Here is a 24,087-nt window from a genome sequence, read left to right on the forward strand (position 1 = left end):
GGCGCAACATCGAGGGACGAAGGGCCCGTACTGCGCTGTAATGTTCTATGTTCTAAGACAGATTATCTTCGTCTTTATTTTACTTTTTTTTTAAAATAATTTTTATTGGAATTTTTTGGAAAATATATATCAACAAAACAATAATAATACCAATAATAGTAATAAACACCCCCCGGCACCCGTAACAACGCATATAACAAACCCCCCACCCCCCCAATAAACAACAAAAATAAATTAACAATAAGCAAATTAACTTAAACACTATCCCCCTAAACTCCCCCTTTCCCACCCTCCCCCCCTCCACCCCCCCTCCCCTCCCCCCCCTCCCTCCCTCCCCCCCTCCCTCCCCCCCCTCCCCTCCCCCTTCCTCTCCCTCCCCCTTTCCCTCCCCCTCCCCCCCTGGTTGCTGCTGCTGCTGACCTAGTACCTTATCGTTGAGCCAGAAAGTCGAGGAAAGGCTGCCACCTCCTAAAGAACCCTTGTATCGAACCCCTCAGGGCGAATTTGACCTTCTCCAGCTGAATGAATCCCGCCATGTCATTAATCCAGGTCTCCACGCTTGGAGGTCTCGCATCTTTCCACTGCAGCACGATCCTCCGCCGGGCTACTAGGGACGCAAAGGCCAGGACATCGGCCTCTTTCACCTCCTGCACTACCGGCTCCACCCCAACCCCAAATATCGCGAGTCCCCAGCCTGACTTGACCCTGGATCCCACCACCCTCGACACCGTCCTCGCCACCCCCTTCCAGAACTCTTCCAGTGCTGGGCATGCCCAGAACATATGAGCATGGTTCGCTGGACTCCCCGAACACCTGACGCACCTGTCTTCACCCCCAAAGAACCTACTCATCCTAGATCCGGACATGTGGGCCCGGTGCAGCACCTTGAACTGGATGAGACTAAGCCTCGCACATGAAGAGGAGAAGTTCACCCTCTCCAGGGCGTCCGCCCATGTCCCCTCCTCAATCTGCTCCCCCAGCTCCACCTCCCACTTAGCCTTCAGCTCCTCTACCGACACCTCCCCCACCTCCTGCATTACCTGGGAGATGTCAGACACCTTCCCATCCCCGACCCACACCCCCGAAAGCACCCTATCCCTTACCCCCCTCGGGGGCAGCAAAGGGAACCCCTCCACCTGTCGCCTAGCAAACGCCTTGACCTGAAGGTACCTGAACATATTCCCCGGGGGGAGCTCAAACTTCTCCTCCAGTTCACCAAGGCTCGCTAACCTCCCGTCAATAAACAGGTCTCCCAACTTCCTAATGCCCGCCCTGTGCCACCCCAGGAACCCGCCATCCATGTTCCCTGGGACAAACCGGTGGTTCACCCGCAGCGGGGCCTCCACCGAGCCCCCCACTTCCCCCCCCTGTGTCGCCTCCACTGCCCCCAAATTTTGAGGGTAGCCGCCACCACCGGGCTCGTAGTGTACCTCGTTGGAGGGAGCGGCAGCGGCGCCGTTACCAGTGCCTTCAGGCTCGTACCTCCACAGGACGCCATCTCCATCCGTTTCCATGCTGCCCCCTCCCCATCCATTACCCACTTACGTACCATTGAGACGTCAGCGGCCCAATAGTACCCAGAGAGGTTGGGCAGCGCCAGCCCCCCTCTATCCCTGCCCCGCTCCAAAAAGACCCTCCTTACCCTCGGAGTCCCGTGCGCCCAAACAAATCCCAGAATGCTGCTGTTCACCCTCCTAAAAAAGGCCCTCGGAACGAAAATGGGGAGGCACTGAGACAAAAACAAAAACCTCGGGAGCACCGTCATTTTAACGGACTGTACTCTACCCGCCAACGACAACATGTCCCACCTTTTAAATTCCTCCTCCATCTGCTCCACCAACCTAGTAAAATTGAGCTTGTGCAGAGTCCCCCAGCTCCTAGCCACCTGAACCCCCAGGTACCTAAAACTCCTCACTGACCTCTTTAGCGGGAGCCTACCAATCCCCTCCTCCTGATCTCCCGGGTGTACGACAAACAGCTCACTCTTGCCCAGGTTCAATTTATAGCCCGAGAAACTCCCGAACTCATCAAGAATCTCCATCTCCTCCGGCATTCCCTCCGCCGGGTCTGCTACGTACAGCAGCAAGTCGTCTGCATACAGCGACACTTGGTGCTCCTCCCCACCTCGTACCAAACCCCTCCACCTCCTCGACGCCCTGAGAGCCATGGCAAGAGGCTCAATTGCCAGCGCAAAAAGCAAGGGGGACAGGGGGCACCCCTGCCTCGTCCCACGGTGGAGCTTGAAGTACTCGGACATCCTCCCATTTGTCGCAACACTCGCCATCGAGGCCTCGTACAGCAACCTCACCCATTTAATAAACCCCACCCCAAACCCTAACCTCTCCAACACCTCCCACAAGTACCCCCACTCAACCCTGTCAAAGGCCTTCTCCGCATCCAATGCCACCACAATCTCCGCCTCTCCTTCTGCTGCCGGCATCATTATCACATTTAGCAGCCTTCGCACGTTAGTGTTCAGCTGCCTCCCCTTCACAAAACCCGTCTGATCTTCATGTATCACCCCTGGCACACAGTCCTCTATTCTAGTGGCCAAGATCTTCGCCAGCAACTTGGCGTCTACATTCAGCAGTGAAATTGGCCTGTATGAACCGCACTGCAAGGGGTCCTTATCACGCTTCAGGATCAGGGAGATTAGCGCCCGAGACATCGTCGGGGGCAGAACACCCCCCTCCCATGCCTCGTTGAAGGTCCTAACCAACAGGGGGCCCAACAGGTCCGCATATTTCTTATAAAATTCAACCGGGAACCCATCTGGTCCCGGTGCCTTCCCCGACTGCATGTGGCCAATCCCACTGACCAGCTCCTCCAACTCGATCGGCGCCCCCAGTCCCTCCACCTGCTCCTCCTGCATCCTTGGAAATCGGAGCCTGTCCAAAAAACTCTCCATTCCCCCTCCCACCGCCGGCGGCTCCAACCGGTACAGTTCCCTATAGAAGTCCCTAAAGACCTCATTGACCTCTGCCCCCTGCCGCACCACATTCCCATCTCTATCCTTCACTCCACCAATCTCCCTAGACGCGTCCCGCTTACGAAGCTGGTGCGCCAGCATCCTGCTCGCCTTCTCTCCATGCTCATAGACCGCTCCCTGCACCTTCCTCCACTGTGTCTCCGCCTTTCTGGTGGTCAATAAATCAAACTTGGCCTGCAAGCTACGCCGCTCCCCCAGCAATCCCTCCTCTGGGGCCTCCTCGTACCTCCTCAACAGCTCCTCCACCAGTCTCTCCCTCTCCTTCCTCTCCCTATGGGCTCGGATGGAGATCAGCTCCCCCCTAATCACTGCCTTCAGAGCCTCCCACACCATCCCCACCTGGACCTCCCCAGTATCATTGACCTCGAGGTACCTCTCGATACATCCCCGAACCCTCCTACACACCTCCTCATCAGCCAACAACCCCACGTCCAGACGCCAAAGCGGGCGCTGGTCCCACACCTCCCCCATCTCCAGATCCACCCAATGCGGAGCATGGTCCGAAATCGCAATAGCCGAATACCCGGCCTCCTCCACCCTCGGGACCAGTCCCCTACTCAAAACAAAGAAATCAATGTGGGAATAAATCCTGTGCACATGGGAGAAAAAAAAGAGTACTCCCGAACCTCCAGGGATCCACTCCTCCCATCTGGTCCATAAACCCCCTCAACACCTTGGCCGCCGGCCTCCTGCCTGTCATTGAACTAGAACGATCCAGTAGGGGATCCAGCACCGTATTGAAGTCCCCCCCCATGATCAAGCCCCCCACCTCCAGGCCAGGAATGCGGCCCAACATACGCCTCATGAAACCAGCATCATCCCAATTTGGGGCGTACACATTAACCAACACCACCCTCTCCCCCTGCAGCTTACTGCTCACCATCACATATCTGCCGCCACTATCAGCCACAACCTCAGACGCTTCAAACGCCACCCTCTTCCCCACCAGGATCGCCACCCCCCGGTTCTTTGAGCCGAGCCCTGAGTGGAAAATCTGCCCCACCCACCCCTTCCTCAGACGGACCTGGTCTAACTCCCGCTCTAACTCCGACCCCTCCCGATATGAGGTCCCCCCATCTCCCCTGCATTAGCTCCTTGGCACCGCTTCAGCGCGGGAAACCCGGTCTAATAACCACGCCCCTCACCACCTGGAGCATGGCCACGTCCGCCTTCAGCCCCTTCAGATGCGAAAACACCCGGGCCTGCTTAACCGGCCCATTCAACCCCCTCACGTTCCACGTAATCAGCTAGATCAGGGGGCACCCCACCCCCGCTCCCCAGTCGACTAGCCATAGCCCATCGACTTCTCGCCCCTGGCCAGCACCCATTCGGCCCGTTTCCCACGGCGATAGAACCTCATCCCGACCCCCCCGATCCGCACCAACTCCTCCCTGGCCAATCCAGCAGCAACCCGGTATACCCCCCCCCACCCAGGCTAGGACCCCTCCTAGCCGCGACTCTCCCTCCACTGTACTCCCGTGAGCCAGCTGACTTCTGCTGACCCCGGCAGCTCCCGCTCTAACTCCGACCCCTCCCGATATGAGGTCCCCCCATCTCCCCTGCATTAGCTCCTTGGCACCGCTTCAGCGCGGGAAACCCGGTCTAACAACCATGCCCCTCACCACCAGCTCCACCCGCCGCGCGGGAAACCAGAGAAAAGCCCGCGATTTCACACTGCCCCACCCCACCAACGCAGCTCCCAAACCGCAGTCCCAACCCAACCACCAACTCCGTACAAACAAAGACACAGATCAACCACAAACCCCAGTACCCCCCTTAGAACACAAAACCATAACCCACATCGTCCGAAAGCGAGAGAAAAAACAGAAACAAACAGAATAATCCGCTACAGCATAAACAATGGTACAGAAATAGAAAAACTCCCACAGCCCCCAATCTCTAGTTCGAGTCCAGCTTTTCAGCCTGCACAAAGGCCCACGCTTCCTCCGGGGACTCAAAATAGTGATGCCGGTCCTTGTAGGTGACCCACAGGCGCGCAGGCGGCAACATGCCGAACTTCACCTGCTTTCCATGGAGCACCGCCTTCGTCCGATTAAACCCGGTTCTCCGCTTGGCCACCTCCGCACTCCAGTCCTGGTAGATACGCACTACCGAATTCTCCCACTTACTACTCCTCACCTTCTTGGCCCATCGGAGAACACACTCCCGGTCACTGAACCGATGGAACCGCACCAGCACCGCCCGCGCGAGTTCATTCGCCTTAGGTCGCCTGGCCAGTACTCTGTGGGCCCCCTCCAGCTCCAGGGGCAGATGGAAGGATCCTGCCCCCACCAGCGAGTTCAACATCACGGCCACATAGGCTGGCAGGTCCGACCCCTCCAGCCCCTCCTCAAGGCCCAGGATCCGCAGGTTCTTCCTCCGTGACCGAAGCTCCATCTCCTCGAACCGATCTTGCCACTTTTTATGAAGCGCCTTGTGTATCTCCACCTTCCCCACGAGGGCCGAAAACCTCCTCCTTGCGCTCAGAGGCCTGCTGCTGCAACTCAAGTATCGCTGCACCCTGGGTTGTCTGGGTCTCTCAGGGGCTCCACTCCTCAGGGGCTCCACCGGCCGCCATTTTGTCCACCTTCCCCCGCTTTTCCAGGGGAGCTGCTGCCGTTTTTCTCCTCGCCCCACTTCGAGTCCGCACCGTAAATCCCGGGGGGTTTTCTCCAGACCCCTTTATCCACCAGGAATCATCGAATCAGCGCGATATATGTGCATACGCAGTGGCACCGGCGCCAAAGCACCCATACGCAGTAGCACCGGCGCCAACGTGTGCATGCGCAGTGGCTCCCTTCTCCGCACTGGCCCCGATGCAACAATGTAGGGATAAAGGGGCCGGCGTGGAAGAAAGGAGACCCCCAGCCCGAGTGGCCGGCCTGCCGATTGGTGGGCCCCGATGGCGGGCCAGGTCACAATGGAGGCCCCCCCCCACGGTCAAACCCCCCCCCCCCCCCCCCCCCCCTCTGGTCGCCCCAGGACCTTTCCATGGGCTTTTTGTAAAGGCCGCTCGCATCCTGGGCCGAGAATCGGCGGGAGGGGGCGCGCGTAGAGTGGCCCCCGATCGGCGCCACTTCTCCTCTCTGTGGAAAATCGCGTCCCGGCGCAATTCTCGCCAGTCACGGAGATTCTCCGGCCTGGCCCCGGGCTGAGAGAATCCCGCCCCTTATTTAAGGAAGGAAATTAAAGCCCTGGGGAGAGTGTAGAGGAGATTTACTAGAATGATACCAGGAATGAGGACTTTTAGATACAAAGAAAGATTAGAGAAATCGGCTTGTTCTGATTATAGCAGTGAAGATTAAAGTTCCTGTCATAATATACACCAGTATATCATGGTGCAGACACACACTGATGGACACACACACAGATCAATCAACATGTACAAACACCCCAGCCAATCACCAGTTAGAATACACACACTATAAAGGCAGAGGGCACCACGGTTCCCGCTCATTCTGGGTGCTGCCTCTCAGTGTGACAAGAACGCATCCAGCCCAGCACAGACTCACACCACGTGCTGAGAGAATCAACTGGTTCGGACAAGGCCTAGGTCTCTAGTTTAAGTTAACATCACTTAGACCCACAGTCATCGTGTGTTAGTTAGTTAGAAGTAGTTAATAAAATTGAGTTGAACCTTCATCAGGGGTTGGTTTAGCTCAGTCGGCTAAATCGCTGGCTTTTAAAGCAGACCAAGCAGGCCAGCAGCGCGGTTCGATTCCTGCACCAGCCTCCCCGGACAGGCGCCGGAATGTGGTGACTAGGGGCTTTTCACAGTAACTTCATTGAAGCCTACTCATGACAATAAGCGATTTTCATTTCATTTCATTTCATCAGTGTTGGAAGTGTCTGTTCATCTCTCAAGTCTACACTAGCCAACACTTCAGTTCCTTCCTATCAATGCCCCTCGTAATTTTACACACCACAAATCGGTGCCCCTCATCCTTCTGTACTCCAAAGAAAACAAACCCAGCCTATCCAGTCTCTCTTGATAGCTGAAATGCTCGAGCCCAGGCAACACCCTGGTGAATCTCCTCTGCACTCTCTTTTTTTCCCCATTTAAAGTACCCAATTAGTTTTTTTCCAATTAAGGGATAATTTAGCGTGGCCAATCCACCTCCCCTGCACATCTTTGGGTTGTGGGGGTGGGACCCACATGGGCAAGGGAGAATGTGCAAACTCCACATGGACAGTGACCCAGGACCGTGATCGAACCCAGGTCCTCAGTGCCTTGAGGCAGCAGTGTTAACCACTACACCACCGTGCCGTCCTTCTGCACCCTCTCTAGCGCAATCCCCTCCTTCCTATAGTATGGCGACAAGAACTGCACACAGTATTCCTGCTGTGACCCAACCAGCATTTTACACAGCTTCACCATAATCTCCCTGCTCTTATATTTTGTGCCTCGGCTAGTAAGTATCCTATATGCCTTCTAATCACCTTACCTACCTGTCTTGCTATCTTCTAAGATCGATGGATATGCACACCAAGGCCCCTCTGATCCTCTGCACTTCCAAGGGCCCTGTCATTCATTGTATACTCCCTTGTCTTGTTAGTCCTCCCAAAATGCATTACCTCGCCCTTTTCAGGGTCACAAAATAAGTTACTGCATAACAATAATGGACGTGAGCATTTTAATATTATTTGATTTGATCAAGTTGGGATATTTCTCAATGCAGGGAATAGAAATGCATGGGTAAAACAACTAACTGGAAACACAAATTTAATCTAACTGGAATTGGTGTCTATTGAGATTGGTCGCTTTATTAAATAAGATTTCTATATTTTTCAAGGATTCCTCAACTTCATAGATCATAGATCATAGAACAGTACAGCACAGAACAGGCCCTTCGGCCCTCGATGTTGTGCCGAGCAATGATCACCCTACTTAAACCCACTTAACCCGTAACCCAACAATCCCCCCATTAACCTTACACTACGGGCAATTTTAGCATGGCCAATCCACCTAACCCGCACATCTTTGGACTGTGGGAGGAAACCGGAGCACCCGGAGGAAACCCACGCACACACGGGGAGGACGTGCAGACTCCACACAGACAGTGACCCAGCCGGGAACTGAACCTGGGACCCTGGAGCTGTGAAGCATTGATGCTAACCACCATACTACCGTGAGGCCCCTTGTAGGCAGCAGTGTTATAACTTGTATCGTTATAATGAGATAACATATCAATAGCACTCCTAAATCTTCACACTGGTTGTGACATTTTCCCTGTGTGGCACATGCAAGAGAACAGATCATTGGTATTTAATGAGGGACAAAGCACAGTTTTATCACCTAAAATTATTTTTTGACTTTTCCCCAATATTCACCTTCCTTGGATAGTGAATTCCATAGGCCATCAGGTTGTGTGTAGTTTGCATTATACAAAATAATGTATTCAACTATAATGCCATTTGGTTCAGTTGGAGGCAGCCATCGAACTCTGACTGAATAGGCATTAATTGGATTCAACTTCATGTCTGATGGAGGAGTTGAAGGTTCTGAGGAGAAACAAGGACTGTTAAGAAACTAAGGTTCACACTGGATACGTTATTGAAAGACAACTTCAAGAATTTCCACTAACCCTTCTTGTGCATGCCATACTGTTTTTTTTTTATAAATTTAGACTACCCAATTATTTTTTCCAATTAAGGGGCAATTTAGCGTGGCCAATCCACCTACTATGCACATTTTTGGGTTGTGGGGGCGAAACCCATGCAGACACGGGGAGAATGTGCAAACTCCACACGGACAGTGACCCAGAGCCGGGATCGAACCTGGGACCTCAGCGCCGTGAGGCGGTTGTGCTAACCACTAGGCCACCGTGCTGCCCTTCATGCCATACTGTTCTGATAATGGAATCAAGATTGAGTTCTACAATTTGTTAGCGGAACCATTTTTAATATTAAAAAGGCATGTCAATACACTGTCCCACAAATTGGACAACAAATAAAATTATTTCTCATTTCAGATGGGCCATTAGTGACCCACACAGTGAATACAAAGGAAATGGGGGCAAGTTATCCAGGTTCACCTTGTGATTTTCAGCAGCCAGCTGTGACAGAACATGGAATTTGGAAGTAGGTCATCCAATCAGAATGATAACTACCAGAACACAGAGTGTGATGGGAGCTTGGGTGAAGAGATACGATGTAAAACAAAAATCATTTTTAAAGACTGAGAAAGAAATGCTTTCAAATTTCCAACTTCCAAGAAGATATTTCCCAATGTGTTAGTCAAAAAGGAGCTTGCTGGAGATCTCATGTCAAATCTGCCAGCAGGGAAAACAGCTGTCAATAACCTGAACAGGACTTGCACTTTTTGCAGTCCTGATGTTGATACTCATACAATACCATTCAAATTTCAGCCCCTACTAGTCAATTCAAACAGGTTGTTTTCTGGCCCAGGGACCCTCGAAATTATACAAGATATTTGATTATTTACTACAGGGCATTTTTCATTACATTCAACCATCTTCTTTGTGTAAATAAATCTTCCACTGAGTCAATTTAATTAAAAATTCTCCCAGGGGTTTGTTTAACTGGAAGCTGCACTGTATAAACTTCTATTGGATTGCATGCAATAATTTTGTTGACAATTTCAATGCACCAGTTTATCTCTCCTAGAAGTCCGCACAGTGATTCACAAAATATTTTTTTTGAATAAAAATAATTTGTAGACCAAATGTTGTACTGAAGTACTATTCTATACTTTTCCATAACCTGCATCTAACATCTTGTGGGAGATACATCCGCTAGATTCAATACAAAATGTTATTAGAGATGTGATCATACATAGAACAGTACAGCACAGAACAGGCCCTTCGGCCCTCGATGTTGTGCCGAGCATTGTCTGAAACCAAGATCAAGCTACCTCACTTCCTGTCATTCTGGTGTGGAATCTGGAAACTTGATGAACTAATTTTCCTGACCAGCTAAAACACAATACAAGATCACAGCCAACCAAAAATTGGCAGTCAAAACGCTGGAAAGCCACTTGCAAAAGCTGAAGTCTATTGGCTTATTTTGATGAGAATGACCATTTTCTATTACACACTGGTATAAAACAGGATGCACTGAACTGTGATGGAAATCTTGACCAATTTCGGCTCCAAACAAATGTATATTGGATTTGATGTTGCGAGGTCTCACCAAAGCAGTCCAGAATTTAATCCCAATATTAGAAAGGTGTGGAATCCCCATTCCATTCTCTGGCCAGCAAGCACGCTGGATGCCAAGTTCAATAAATGCTCAGAGAACCTGGCCTCCAGAGTTTCTGAGGTATACCCTCAGGCTGAAATGTTAAAAGGGCACAGATTCCAAAGGTCTTTTGGCTACTTCTGGATCTTTATTGAAAGATTTTTAGTTGCTTTATTTCTCTTTCAGCCAATTGCACTATATTATTGTTCTATCAGATTCTCAATGGGAAACATCTGTGCCAACCTTTGTGAGGAGGGAGGTTTATGTAAGGACATCAGGCAGACCTAGATGACAGTGACATTGTGCTCTGCCAGCACTTGCTGATGCATGCCACAAGTTAGCGATGGCATTGCCTCACTGGCAAAGATTGTGATGGTGGACCCTTCTCTTTCCATAGGCAGCTGATCAGACAACCTCTAGTGAAATTATTGTGAGATGTGACTGTCTGGCTAGCTTATGAAGTTTTTCAGAAGCACTCTGATCATAGCAGGTCACAATTTACACGGCGCTGCATGAAAGAAAGTCTGCAAGAGTGACCACAAATAAATGTTGTCTAACTGGCTACATCCACGAGATGACAACATTTCTGAAACTCTGACACATGTACCTGCTAATTCTGATAGAAAAGACCAGCAGACACACAGGAGAATGATTGTTATGACCTGGTTTATCAATGCCTAGGCTCAGTGGATGCCTTCAGCTGTGGTCTGAAAGTTGCTTAATTTACTTGCAGGTATGCTGCAATGTTGTCTTGGTTGGTGGGATGGCAGAGTGCAACCACCTTTGCTACAGAGCCAGCTCAACTTCACGGGGAAAAGGTATCAGGTTCTAGCTGCTCCATTGCTTTTCCGTGGACTCATACTTATGTCTAGGATTTATTTTCTCTTCATTATTGCTTCTCGCTTGAAAACAACTACTATTTATTTGATCTTGGGCAAGATTAATTGGTTGAGATGTCTTTTAAAGCTCTCCAAAGGTTTTTGAATCTTCCTTCTTGTCAGACCCTATTAATTGTTGCTAAGGCTTTAAATCTGACTATTAATACTTATGCAAACCTGCTTATATCAGAGAAATTAATGTTATTGAGTCGGTTTTGCATCAGTTCTTAACGTTTATGGACCAAACTAAACCTGAAGGTGAAAATCAGCCCCACTATCTCTAATGATATTGAACCAGTGAGGCGTGCAACAGATCTTAGGGATTACCAAGGAAATCTTGGGAGCACTAATCATAAGTGTGAAACAATCAGTGATTAACAATGTAACAGTCATGTACTCACTGTCAGACAAGGTCAACCCCTCTACAATGCCACTGAATGGTCCATCAACACCAATTCCATGGGACTGGACTGCAAATTCATACCTGGTGTATGGCTTCAGGCTCGTGATGAAAATCTCTTCTTCAGAGCTAGAAACAGCCAAAAAATACTGAATACTATAAATTCATTTTAACATGCAAAGTATTCATGGACACACAATGTAAAATGTTTTATATTTATGCTTTTTACATTGCATCAGCTGTGGCTAAGTTGGCAGCACTCTCACATCAAATCAGAAGTTGGAGGTTCAAGCCCCCTCCAACATTTGAGCATGTAAACTAGGCTGACGCACCATTGTAGTACTGAGGGAGTGCTTTCTTTCAAAAGATATGTTAAACTAAGGTCCCATCTGCCCCTGTGATGAATGTAAAAGATCCCATGGCAATATTTGAAATAGTCGGGGAGTTATCCTCAGTAACCCAGTCAATATCAATCTCTCAATCAACATCACAACAACAAATTATTTGGTCACTATTACATAGCTGATTGTGGGAACTTGCTGCACGCAAAAATGGCCGCCGCATTTCGAACATTATAACAGTGACAACACTTCAAAACGCAGTTCATTGGTTATAAAGAACCTTAGGACATCCAATGGTCGTGAAAAATGCTATATAAATGCACATCTTTCTTTTTGTTTATAAACACAATATTATGTTAATTTAATGATAATGTGTTGTTTTTATCTTCACTGAACTTTTACATACGCATGAAATAATGTTTGTTTTTACAGTCATGTGCAGTTACTGTTCATATATAACTGCAGATTGGATTGAGTTATATTTCAAAATATCTATTGACTTAGGTAAAAAGCTCCCTGAATCCACCAAACACCAATGGCACATAAGTTAGTAACGGTTAACTGTTTGCATTATGAGACTGAAAAATGTACAATCATAGCTTACACATATTATCTCAATCTTTTAAAGTTTTCATCTTAAATAAAGACATGGGCTGGATTCTCCCGGTCGTGTTTCTCCATTGCACTGGCAGCCCGGGGATTTCCCGACGACGTGAGGCTGCCCACAATGGGAAACCCTATTTGCTGGCTGGCGAGATGGAGAATTCGGGGGGGGGGGGCACCATAAATCTGGGGCTGGATTCTCCGCACCCCAACGCCGAAATTGCAATCGAAGGACAGGCGGGCTGATACGCAGCAGGGCAATGTTCGGGCGCGCGGCCTATATTTAATAGGGCGTATTTTTAATGTCCAACTCCGAGCTCTGAGTCTGGCATGGAGCACGTAGCGGCCGCTGGAGGCTGTCGCCCTGCACATGCGCAGCCTCCGACCCGGAAGTGCAGGGGTCTGTATCTGCAGCAAAAGCTGCTAGATTTACACCGGGTTCCTGCAAGACCCCTGCAGGGCTCTGGCGTGAAAGTCCACAGTTTTTACGATAGTCCCAAAAACAGAGAATCCAGCCCCAGGTGCAGCGGGACAGAGATTCCCGCCCACAAGATTTCCCTATCGGAAACAATGTCATGGATATCACAATATATGAATATATAATCTAGATGGAATTGCCTATGCCATTAAACCTGCTGGAATTTGCAAGAAATCACTCACCGCATCTACTTGAGAATAAACAAGCTCTACTTGTTTACTGGATCATACTACCTTACACAAGGGAAGAATCTTCACTGCTGCATATTAACAAAACATAATAAAAATGTAAAGCTTCCTAGCCTGTCTTCACTCTTGACTGATGTTGTATATTTCCAGCAGTTTTATTTAACATCTGCAGAACTTGCAAAGTTTCCTTTTTTATTTACAAAAAAATTGTTGTGTGCCTTGCAGCAAATAACTTCAGTCTGGCATCAAAAACAGACCTTAGAAGCAACAGGAGAGATACTACTTTGACAATTATGCTCATGCCATCCTAATTTGTTTTTGTCTCCACTATTAACCAGTTCTCATTACAAGAAAATAGTATTACACTTACCAGCATAGATCAACTGACTGTTCCACTTAGTGCGAAATAGCTTCAACAAGGTCTTAAATATCTTGATTTACTGATGCTGTTTAAAGTCAGGAGACTGTGTATGAGGTTATGATATATCTATTGCTATCTGGTAAAGGCACACTTAATATAGAAAATGATCTGAACTGCTTTGATGTCTTACTTTCTAATAAGAGCCCTCTATGTCAAAGAGCTAAACAAGAATATTCACAATTGTTATTCTTGAATATAAAATGCCCTGAAATCACCACAAAAAAAGAGCATTGCTAAACTTCACAGCCTTAGTAAAACTGGACAAATTATCACATAAGCAAAAGTCTTTATAAGAAAACTATATGTGGATAACAACTGACAACACTTCTCATTTCCGTCCAGTCTTTCTCAATGCCTCCAAGCTGCAATTCCAATGAAATAAACAAATTGCTCTGGTCATCCTTTTGCAAACTGATGCACATTAGCACAGAGCAGGCTCTAGTTCAAATATGATGAGTTCCATAGGCATGACCCAGATTGGAAGCTCCAATTCAGGAATTATTGGTCAAAGAATGATAGTTTTTAGGATTCCATTTTCCAACCTCCTTCATGAACCATTGTATTCTCCTCACAATCATGACTCACAGAGGATCATAACAGACTGAATCTGCAAGGGAATAGAGCAAGGTTTCAAAAATAGTGTCAACGTTGAAGATATATGGCTGCAGGAAAGGGGGCCAAATTCCTCAGCTGAACACCATCAGACCAACTTTTCACTCTATGTAGGAGTACCCCATATAGGAGGTTTATGCAAAGGTATTGGTGTGTTCCCTACCATAGAACATAGAACAATACAGCACAGAACAGGCCCTTCGGCCCTCGATGTTGTGCCGAGCAATGATCACCCTACTCAAACCCACGCATCCACCCCATACCCGTAACCCGACACCACCCCATACCCGTAACCCGACACCACCCCCCCCCCCCCCCCCCCCCCCCCCTTTAACCTTACTTTTTAGGACACTACGAGCAATTTAGCATGGCCAATCCGCCTAACCCGCACATCTTTGGACTGTGGGAGGAAACCGGAGCACCCGGAGAAAACCCACGCACACACGGGGAGGACGTGCAGACTCCGCACAGACAATGACCCAGCCGGGAATCGAACCTGGGACCCTGGAGCTGTGAAGCATTTATGCTAACCACTATGCTACCGTGCTGCCCCAGTGACGGTCAGAAAGCAGAACAAACTATACAAAAAGGCTGTAGCAGATTGCAAAATTTAACTAATCCAAGAGGTAAAAGAAACACCTTTCAATCATAGCACAGTGGCACAGTGGTTAGCACGGCTGCCTCACAGCGCCAGGGACCCGGTTTCAATTCCGGCCTTGGGTGACTGTGTGGAGTTTGCATATCCTCATGTATCTGCGTGGGTTTCCTTTGGGTGCTCTGGTTCCTTCCCATAGTCCAAAAATGTGCAGGTTAAGTGGATTGGCCATGCTAAATTGCCTCTGAGTGTCCAAAACGTTTAGGTGGGGTTACGGGGTTGGATGGGGGTCTAGGTCTGGGTGAGGTGTTTCTTCGGAGGGTCGGTGCAGACTCAAATGTCCTCGTTCTGCACTGCAGGAATGCTGAGATTATTATTTTTAAAGTTAGAATACCAATTTTCTTTTTCCAATTAAGGGGCAATTTAGCGTGGCCAATCCACCTTCCTGCACATCATTGGGTTGTGGGGGTGAAACCCACGCAGACAGTGACCCGGGGCTGCGATTATGAGATTATATATAGGATTAAACAGGATGTGCCGAGGATTAGACAAAATGGTTCCAGAAAAGGGTGAAACAAGTTTCTATTTCTTATATACATGTTGGGGCCTATTTTTCTCTCCCCACAACCTGAGAATAGAGTATCACGTATATCTGCTGACTGTAATGACTTCGGCCAGGCCTTTGAGATTGGTCAATTAGAATACGAGTTCCCTGATTAGTGGCGCAATCAGGGAACCCTTTTTGTGTATATAATGAGAGTGTCAGATCCTCGGCACTCCCGGTATAGACAGCAGACTGAATGGCCATGGTTGTCCAGCTGTTGGGTTTGTAAATAAAAGGAATTCTGGTGTTGGGACGTCTGCGTCCATGGACTTATTTAATGACGATGTGGAGATGCCGGCGTTGGACTGGGGTGAGCACAGTAAGAAGTCTTACAACACCAGGTTAAAGTCCAACAGGTTTGTTTCAAACACGAGCTTTCGGAGCACGGCTCCTTCTTCAGGTGAATGGAAAGGCTTGTTCCAGAAATGTTTATATAGACACAGTCAGAGATGCCCCGGAATGCGAGCACCTGCAGGCAATCAAATCATCAAAGATGCAGAGAGAGAGGTAACTCCAGGTTAAAGAGGTGTGAATTGTCCCAAGCCAGTTCAGTCGGTAGGCCTCTGCAAGTCCAGGCTTGTTGGTGGGGGCCGAATGTAATGCGACATGAATCCCAGATCCCGGTTGAGTCCGCATTCATGCGTGCGGAACTTAGCTATAAGTTTTTGCTCAGCAATTTTGCGTTGTCGCGTCTCCTGAAGGCCTCCTTGTAGAATGCTGACCCGGAGATCAGAGGCTGAATGTCCTTGACTGCTGAAGTGTTCCCCAACTGGAAGGGAACAGTCCTGCCTGTTGATAGTCGCACGATGCCCGTTTATTCGTTGTCGCAGTGTCTGCATGGTCTCGCCAATGTACCACGCTTCGGGACATCCTTTCTGGACGACGCGCCACAGCAAAAAACCGCACCGACCTCCTCAGAAGACAAACACGGGACACCACTGACAGAGTACCCTTCGTCGTCCAGTACTTTCCTGGGGTGGAGAAACTACGACATCTTCTTCGCAGCCTCCAACACATCATCAGCGAGGATGGACATCTTGCCAAGGTCATCCCCACACCCCCACTACTGGCCTTCAAACAACCGCGCAACCTCAAACAAACCATTGTTTGCAGCAAATTACCCAGCCTTCAGAACAGCAACCACAACACCACAAAACCCTGCCAGGGTAATCTCTGCAAGACATGCCAGATCATCGACATGGACACCACCATTACACGTGGAAACACCACCCACCAGGTACGCGGCGCATACTCGTGCGACTCGACCAATGTAGTCTACCTCATACGCTGCAGGAAAGGATGTCCCGAAGCGTGGTACATTGGCGAGACCATGCAGACACTGCGACAACGAATAAACGGGCATCGTGCGACTATCAACAGGCAGGACTGTTCCCTTCCAGTTGGGGAACACTTCAGCAGTCAAGGACATTCAGCCTCTGATCTCCGGGTCAGCATTCTACAAGGAGGCCTTCAGGAGACGCGACAACGCAAAATTGCTGAGCAAAAACTTATAGCTAAATTCCGCACGCATGAATGCGGACTCAACCGGGATCTGGGATTCATGTCGCATTACATTCGGCCCCCACCAACAAGCCTGGACTTGCAGAGGCCTACCGACTGAACTGGCTTGGGACAATTCACACCTCTTTAACCTGGAGTTACCTCTCTCTCTGCATCTTTGATGATTTGATTGCCTGCAGGTGCTCGCATTCCGGGGCATCTCTGACTGTGTCTATATAAACATTTCTGGAACAAGCCTTTCCATTCACCTGAAGAAGGAGCCGTGCTCCGAAAGCTCGTGTTTGAAACAAACCTGTTGGACTTTAACCTGGTGTTGTAAGACTTCTTACTGTTATTTAATGACCAAATATCAACTGCAGCTAAAAGGTACTACCCACCATCTATATGTCCGTGGACTGCTGAGCACAGTCTTTCAATGGAGAAAAAGAGCTAGAAAATTAAACAACCATATTTGGAACACACACATGCAGGCCATACTCTTCAACTATGAACACTCAAACATAGAAGTCACAAGTTCTAAACTCCCACAAGAATCGACAGGGAGCACACAACACTGCATCAGAATTTGCAGGTAAAATGTTCTACCAGAGTGGAATTTTTCTTTTATATAGCTTTCTTTGAAATTCTACCAAAAGTAGCCAAATCAATCTTTTATAAAATTCTGCTGCTTCCAAATCAAAGATCCTGGCCGGGATTCTCCCTTCTGGGGACTAAGTCCCCACGCTGGCGGGAAATCTGGCGCCAACCACGCCGGCATCAACAGCCCCCGAAAGTGCAGAATTCTCCGGGGGTTAGGTGGATGCCGGAGGTGTTGACGGCGCTCCAGCTGCCGCCGAAGGGACGGCGATTGTTCGCGCATGCGTGGAACAACCGGCGTATTTTGGCGCATGCGCGGGGAAGTTCTCTTCTCCGCGCCGGCCCTGGCGGAGCCCTACAGGGGCCGGCGCGGATGAAAGAAGTGCCCCATGGAACAAGCCCGCCCGCAGATCGGTGGGTCCCGATCGTGGGCCAGGCCACCGTGCCTCCCCCTCTCCCCCGAGGACCGCCCATGCATAGGGGGGGCCGCTACCAACGGCCCCTGACCGGCGTGGCGGGAATCCCGCCCCCGCCCAAAGAACGGTGCCCCAGGTGATTCTCCGAACCAGCCTGGGGAGGGGGTTGGAGAATCCTTCCCCCTGAGTCAGGCACACACACTAATAGTTTCAACAAAGCTATACAATAAATTTGATACGTTCCTATACAATTCACCATCTGCAAATGAAGTGAAACAAAGGGTCATTTATCAAAATTTGGGAATAAGATGAGAACGGAACTTCAGTCATGGTTTAGGATGTTGAGCCAACTCTGATTATTCACTTCTAATTGATTGCAACCAATTCAAGATTGCTTTCTCATGACTCAAACTCACCTAGTGAAGTAAGTGACAAGAGAAGCATTCTTGAGCCCCGAAGGACTGCAGCGAATAGTATAATTTTCAATTTGAACTGTAGTGAATGGTGGTCGAGTCCAGTGTAACCAAATTGCTCTGGAACTATTGGATTCTGCCCGTAGTTGGGTTGGGGGTGGTAGCATCACTGGGAGATCTGAAAAAAGAAACAAGCAGAGATGTAATGCATTTTTTCATGTATTATTTACCTTCTAATTCAGTCATTATAGATTATTGGCTCGACGCAGTGATTCAACTGAACAACTTGCAAAACTATAGGAAATACTGTTAATTCCTATATGTGGACTGGTCCATATTCAAGGCCCCAGCAGGTAACCTGGATGAGTAAGCAACCACAGTCACAGACTTCATCAGTAAGCGCGTCGAGAACTGTGTACCAAAGACGACAATCCGGGTACGACGTACGGAAAGCCATCAGGGATGCAAAGAGACAATACCACATCAAACTAGAGTCCCAGGCCAAAGACACTAACTCACAACGACTATGGAAGGGCCTACACAAGTTCACAGGCTATAAAGCAAGGCCAGACAGAATATCTGGGGCTGGAGCATCCCTACCCGATGATCTGAACAAGTTCTATGCCCGATTTGAACAGTCAGCCAATGTATCAATGCCACCCGCCCCAACAGTCCTGGACACACCCATACCCACTATTGCAGCCTCAGAGGCAAGAACTGCCTTCTTGAAAGTGAATCCGCAGAAAGCGACGGACCCCGACCGAGTCCCTGGGCGCGCACTCAGAGCCTGCGCAGACCAGCTGACGAGTGTATTCGCAGATATCTTCACCACCTCTGCTCTGAGGTCCCCAACTCCTTGAAGAAGACCACTATAATACCAGTACCCAAGACGAACAAGGTAGCCTGCCTCAACGACTACCACTGGTGGCCCTAACATCTGTTATCATGAAGTGCTTTGAGCAGGTAGTCATGAGACGGATCACTGCCAGCCTCCCAGACGGCCTCGATCCACTGGAGTTTGCCTATCACCGCAACCAGTCCAAAGCAGATGTTATCTCACTGGCTCTGCAAGCAACACTCGAACACCTCGACAACAAGGACACCTATGTAAGACTGCTGTTCATAGGCTACAGCTCCACCTTCAACACCATTATTCCACAAAAGTAATAACCAAACTCCGCAATCTTGGACTTGACCCCTCCCTGTCCAGCTGGATCCTCGACTTGAAAATGAAAATCGCGTATTGTCACAAGTAGGCTTCAAATGAAGTTACTGTGAAAAGCCCCTAGTCACCACATTCCGGCACCTGTTCAGGGAGGCTGGTACAGGAATTGAACCGTGCTGCTGGCCTGCCTTGGTCCGCTTTCAAAGCTAGTGATTTAGCCCTGTGCTAAACCAGCCCCTTCCTCACCAACAGATCACAATCTGTCAGGATAGGCAACAGCACCTCCTCCACAATAGTTCTCAAAATCGGCGCCCCGCAAGGATGTGTGCTCAGTCCTCTACTGTACTCCCTATACACACATGACTGTGTGGCAAGATTTAACTCCAACTCAATCTATAAGTTTGTGGATGACACGACTGTGGTGGGCCGAATCAGACTACAGAAAATGAAATGAAATGAAAATCGCTTATTGTCACAAGTAGGCTTCAAATGAAGTTACTGTGAAAAGCCCCTTGTCGCAACATTCCGCCATCTATTCGGGGAGGCTGGTACGGGGATTGAACCGTGCTGCTGGCCTGCCTTGGTCTGCTTTCAAAGCCAGCGATTTAGCCCTGTGCTGGGAGATAAATCACTTGGTTGCATGGTGTACCAAAAACAACCTCTTTTACTGTTGGAAAGACCAAGGAACTGATCATCGACTTCAGGAAGTGGAGCATGCCACACACTCCCATCTACATCAATGGCTCCAAAGTGGAGATGGTCGACAGCTTCAAGTTCCTGGGGGTCACCATCACCAACAGTCTGTCCTGGTCCACTCATGTTGATGCAACAGTCTAGAAAACCCAACAACGTCCCTGCTTCCGATGAAAGCTAAGAAATTTGGCATGTCTACATCGACTCTAAAAAACTTCTACAGATGTGCGCTAGAGAGCATCCTATCCGGCTGCATCACAGCTTGGTATGGCAACTGCTCGGTCCAAGATCGCAAGAAACTGCACAATGTGGTGAACTCAGCCCAACGCATCACACAAGCTTGCCACCCCCACATTGATTCTGTATACACCTCCAGCTGCCTCAGGAAGGCAGGCAGCATTGTCTTGTCAGAGACCCCTCACATCCAGGCATTGCCTTCTTCCAGACCCTTCCATCAGGCAGAAGATACAGAAGTCTGAAGACTCGCACATCCAGACATAGAAACAGCTTCTTTCCCACAGCTACAAGAATCCTCAATGTCTCCCCCTCGGACCGATCTGTAAGAACACTATTCACGATGCCCTATACTGCTCTTGCTCATGTATATTTTTTGTTTGGCCCCACTGTAACCAATCACTGTTTGTCGAAGGACCATTTGTCAATGTTCTCTGTTGATTAATCTTTTGTCTACTATGTACGTACTGTGCATGTTCCCTCGGCCGCAGAAAAATACTTTTCACTGTATTCGGTACATGTGACAATACATCAAATCAAATCAAAATCATTTCATTCATAGAAGTTTGACATGGAGAAATAAGAACTGCATGTCAAACATCCCTTTTCCACTGAAAAAATTTCAACTTTCTGGGCCACTGTTCGGCTCTTTTGGCTGTGCTCATGTTAGGAAAATAAAGGTAGTTTTAACGGATTTAAATTTGTATTGGTAAACGTTAGAGATAAGGTATAGTTTTAGGTGTGTTTTATTAATGTTTCAGTGCCTGGAAGGGTAAAACCTATAGTTTGGATGTTGGATAAAGGTGTTTGTGAGGGGTTGGTTAAGTTCCAACTGTGTTCCTATTGTTCTTAGGTTACGGTGTAAAGAATAAATAGAAGTTGTTGCCCAGCAGCAGGAGGCCACTTCCAGAGGAAAGGGATTTCCTTTGTTCTTAGGTTTAACTTAAAGCCAAAGCAGTTGGAGCCAGGGCAGCACGGTAGCACACTGGGTTTCACTGTTGCTTCACAGATCCAGGGTCCCAGGTTCGATTCCCGGCTTGGGTGACTGTCTGTGTGCAGTCGGCACATTCTCCCCGTGTCTGCGAGGGTTTCCTCCGGTTTTCTCCCACAACTCCCGAAAGACGTGTTGTTAGGTAATTTGGACATTCTGAATTCTCCCTCTGTGTACTTGAACAGGCGCTGGTATGTGGCATCTAGGGGCTTTTTACAGTAACTTAATTGCAGTGTTAATGGAGGCCTACTTGTGACAATAAAGATCATTATATTATTATTATAAGGTCACTGAGGAGTGAACAACTCTTAACACTGCCAGAAAAGGCTGCACAGGACAAGGGAGTTGCAAAGATGCAAGCACAGTCCAGATAACCAGGAAATTGGAACCGAAAGATCATCTAAGAAGTCTGGAGTTAAGTGAGTGTGTGTCATTGTTAAGGTGGGGGGGGGGGGGGGGGGGGGGGGGGGGGGGGGGGGGGGGGGGGGGGGGGGGGGGGGGGGGGGGGGGGGGGTAAAGAAGTATTGTATTAGAATCCAATTTTTTCCATGTTTAATAAATATAATTTTCATGATGTTAAAATTAATTAGTGGTCCAGTGACTCCGTTGTTCCATGTTTTATTACAAAACGTAAAAACTATGGGGCTAGATTCTCCATTTCTCCCATCCAAGTACTAACCAGGCCTGAGTCTGCTTAGCTTCCGAGATCAGATGAGATCGGGTGTTTTCAGACTAGTATGGCCGGAGGCTGGATTCTCCATTTCTGTGAGTAAGAGTCGACGCCGGCGCAGAATACGTGGACTCCCACGACAGCAAAACTGGTGCCGCATCTGGACCGATTCAGCTATTGTTGAGGGACTAGCACTAGTGCCAAGTGGAACATAATAGAATCCAATGAGAAACTGTGTGGGATTTGGGGGTTCGAGGCTGACACTCAAGAGGCTGACAAGTTGCAGCCGCCAATACACACTTCACTCCCAACACACCATCCCAGCCGTGATGCCCCACCGGTGGAAGTCGGTTGGGTGGGGAAGGTGGATGGCGGAGGGTGGGATGAGGGGGCACCCATACGGCCAGTGCCACTCTGCAGAATCGGTGGGCAAGGTGGGTGGTTAGTAGGGTGCACAACAAAATGGCTGCATTACATAGAACATAGAACAGTACAGCACAGAACAGGCCCTTCGGCCCTCGATGTTATGCCGAGCATTGTCTGAAACCAAGATCAAGCTATCCCACTCCCTGTCATTCTGGTGTGCTCCATGTGCCTATCCAATAACCGCTTGAAAGTTCCTAAAGTGTCCGACACCACTATCACAGCAGGCAGTCCATTCCACTACTAACCACTCTCCGAGTAAAGAACCTACCTCGGATATCCCTCCTATATCTCCCACCCTGAATCTTATAGTTATGCCCCCTTGTAACAGCTACATCCACCCGAGGAAATAGTCTCTGAACGTCCACTCTATCTATCCCCCTCATCATCTTATAAACCTCTATTAAGTCGCCTCTCATCCTCCTCCACTCCAAAGAGAAAAGCCCTAGCTCCCTCAACCTTTCCTCATAAGACCTATCCTGCAAACCAGGCAGGATCCTGGTAAATCTCCTTTGCACCCTTTCCAATGCTTCCACATCCTTCCTATAATGAGGTGACCAGAACTGCACACAATACTCCAAATGTGGTCTCACCAGGGTCATGTATAGTTGCAGCATAACGCCGCGGCTCTTAAACTCAAGCCCCCTGTTAATAAACGCTAACACACTATAAGCCTTCTTCACGGCTCTATCCACTTGAGTGGCAACCTTCAGAGATCTGTGGACATGAACCCCAAGATCTCTCTGTTCCTCCACATTCCTAAGAATCCTGCCGTTGACCCTGTAATCCGCATTTAAATTTTTTCTACCAAAATGAATCACCTCGCACTTATCAGGGTTAAACTCCATCTGCCATTTTTCGGCCCAGCTCTGCATCCTATCAATGCCTCTTTGCAGCCAACAATAGCCCCCCACCTCATCCACTACTCCACCAATCTTGGTGTCATCAGCAAATTTAATAACCCACCCTTCAGCCCCCTCCTCCAAGTCATTGATAAAAATCACAAATAGCAGAGGACCCAGCAATGATCCCTGTGGTACACCACTGGTAATTGGTCTCCAGTCTGAAAATTTTCCATCCACCACCACCCTCTGTCTTCTATGTGATAGCCAGTTACTTATCCAATTGGCCACATTTCCCTCTATCCCACACCTCCTTACTTTCTTCATGAGCCGACCATGGGAACCTAATCAAACGCCTTACTAAAATCCATGTATACAACATCAACTGCTTTACCTTCATCTACACACTTAGTTACCTCCTCAAATAATTCAATCAAATTTGTGAGGCAAGACTTACCCTTCACGAATCCGTGTTGACTATCCCGGATAAAGCTGCATCTTTCCAAATGGTCATAAATCCTATCCTTCAGGACCTTTTCCATTAACTTACCCACTACCGAAGTAAGACTAACTGGCCTATAATTACCAGGGTCATTCCTATTCCCTTTCTTGAGCAGAGGACCAACATTCACCACTCTCCAGTCCTCTGGCACTATCCCTGTAGACAGAGAGGACCCAAAGATCAAAGCCAAAGGCTCTGCAATCTCATCCTTGCCTCCCAAAGAATCCTTGGATATATCCCAGCTGGCCCAGGGGACTTGTCGACCCTCAGGTTTTTTCAAAATTGCTACTACATCCTTCCTCAGAACATCTACCTCCTCCAGCCTACCCGCC

At 48.8% G+C, this 24,087-nt stretch overlaps 1 protein-coding gene across 2 annotated transcripts in view; it reads right to left on the bottom strand.

The window, feature by feature from the left end:
* Positions 1 to 24,087, bottom strand: part of igdcc4 (immunoglobulin superfamily, DCC subclass, member 4) — a 229,898-nt gene that overhangs the window by 32,884 nt on the left and 172,927 nt on the right. The window contains exons 13-15 of one of the 2 annotated variants that reach the window (XM_038813329.1): positions 18,239 to 18,413; positions 11,469 to 11,596; positions 8,321 to 8,491 (exon numbers count right to left, since the gene is read on the bottom strand). In XM_038813329.1, the coding sequence (XP_038669257.1) occupies positions 8,321 to 8,491; positions 11,469 to 11,596; positions 18,239 to 18,413 (474 nt within the window). The remainder of the gene's footprint in view (positions 1 to 8,320; positions 8,492 to 11,468; positions 11,597 to 18,238; positions 18,414 to 24,087) is intronic. The other variant, XM_038813330.1, reaches the window with a different exon arrangement.

Source organism: Scyliorhinus canicula, chromosome 12, assembly GCF_902713615.1.
Source record: "Scyliorhinus canicula chromosome 12, sScyCan1.1, whole genome shotgun sequence".
Classification (NCBI taxonomy): Eukaryota; Metazoa; Chordata; class Chondrichthyes; order Carcharhiniformes; family Scyliorhinidae; genus Scyliorhinus; species Scyliorhinus canicula.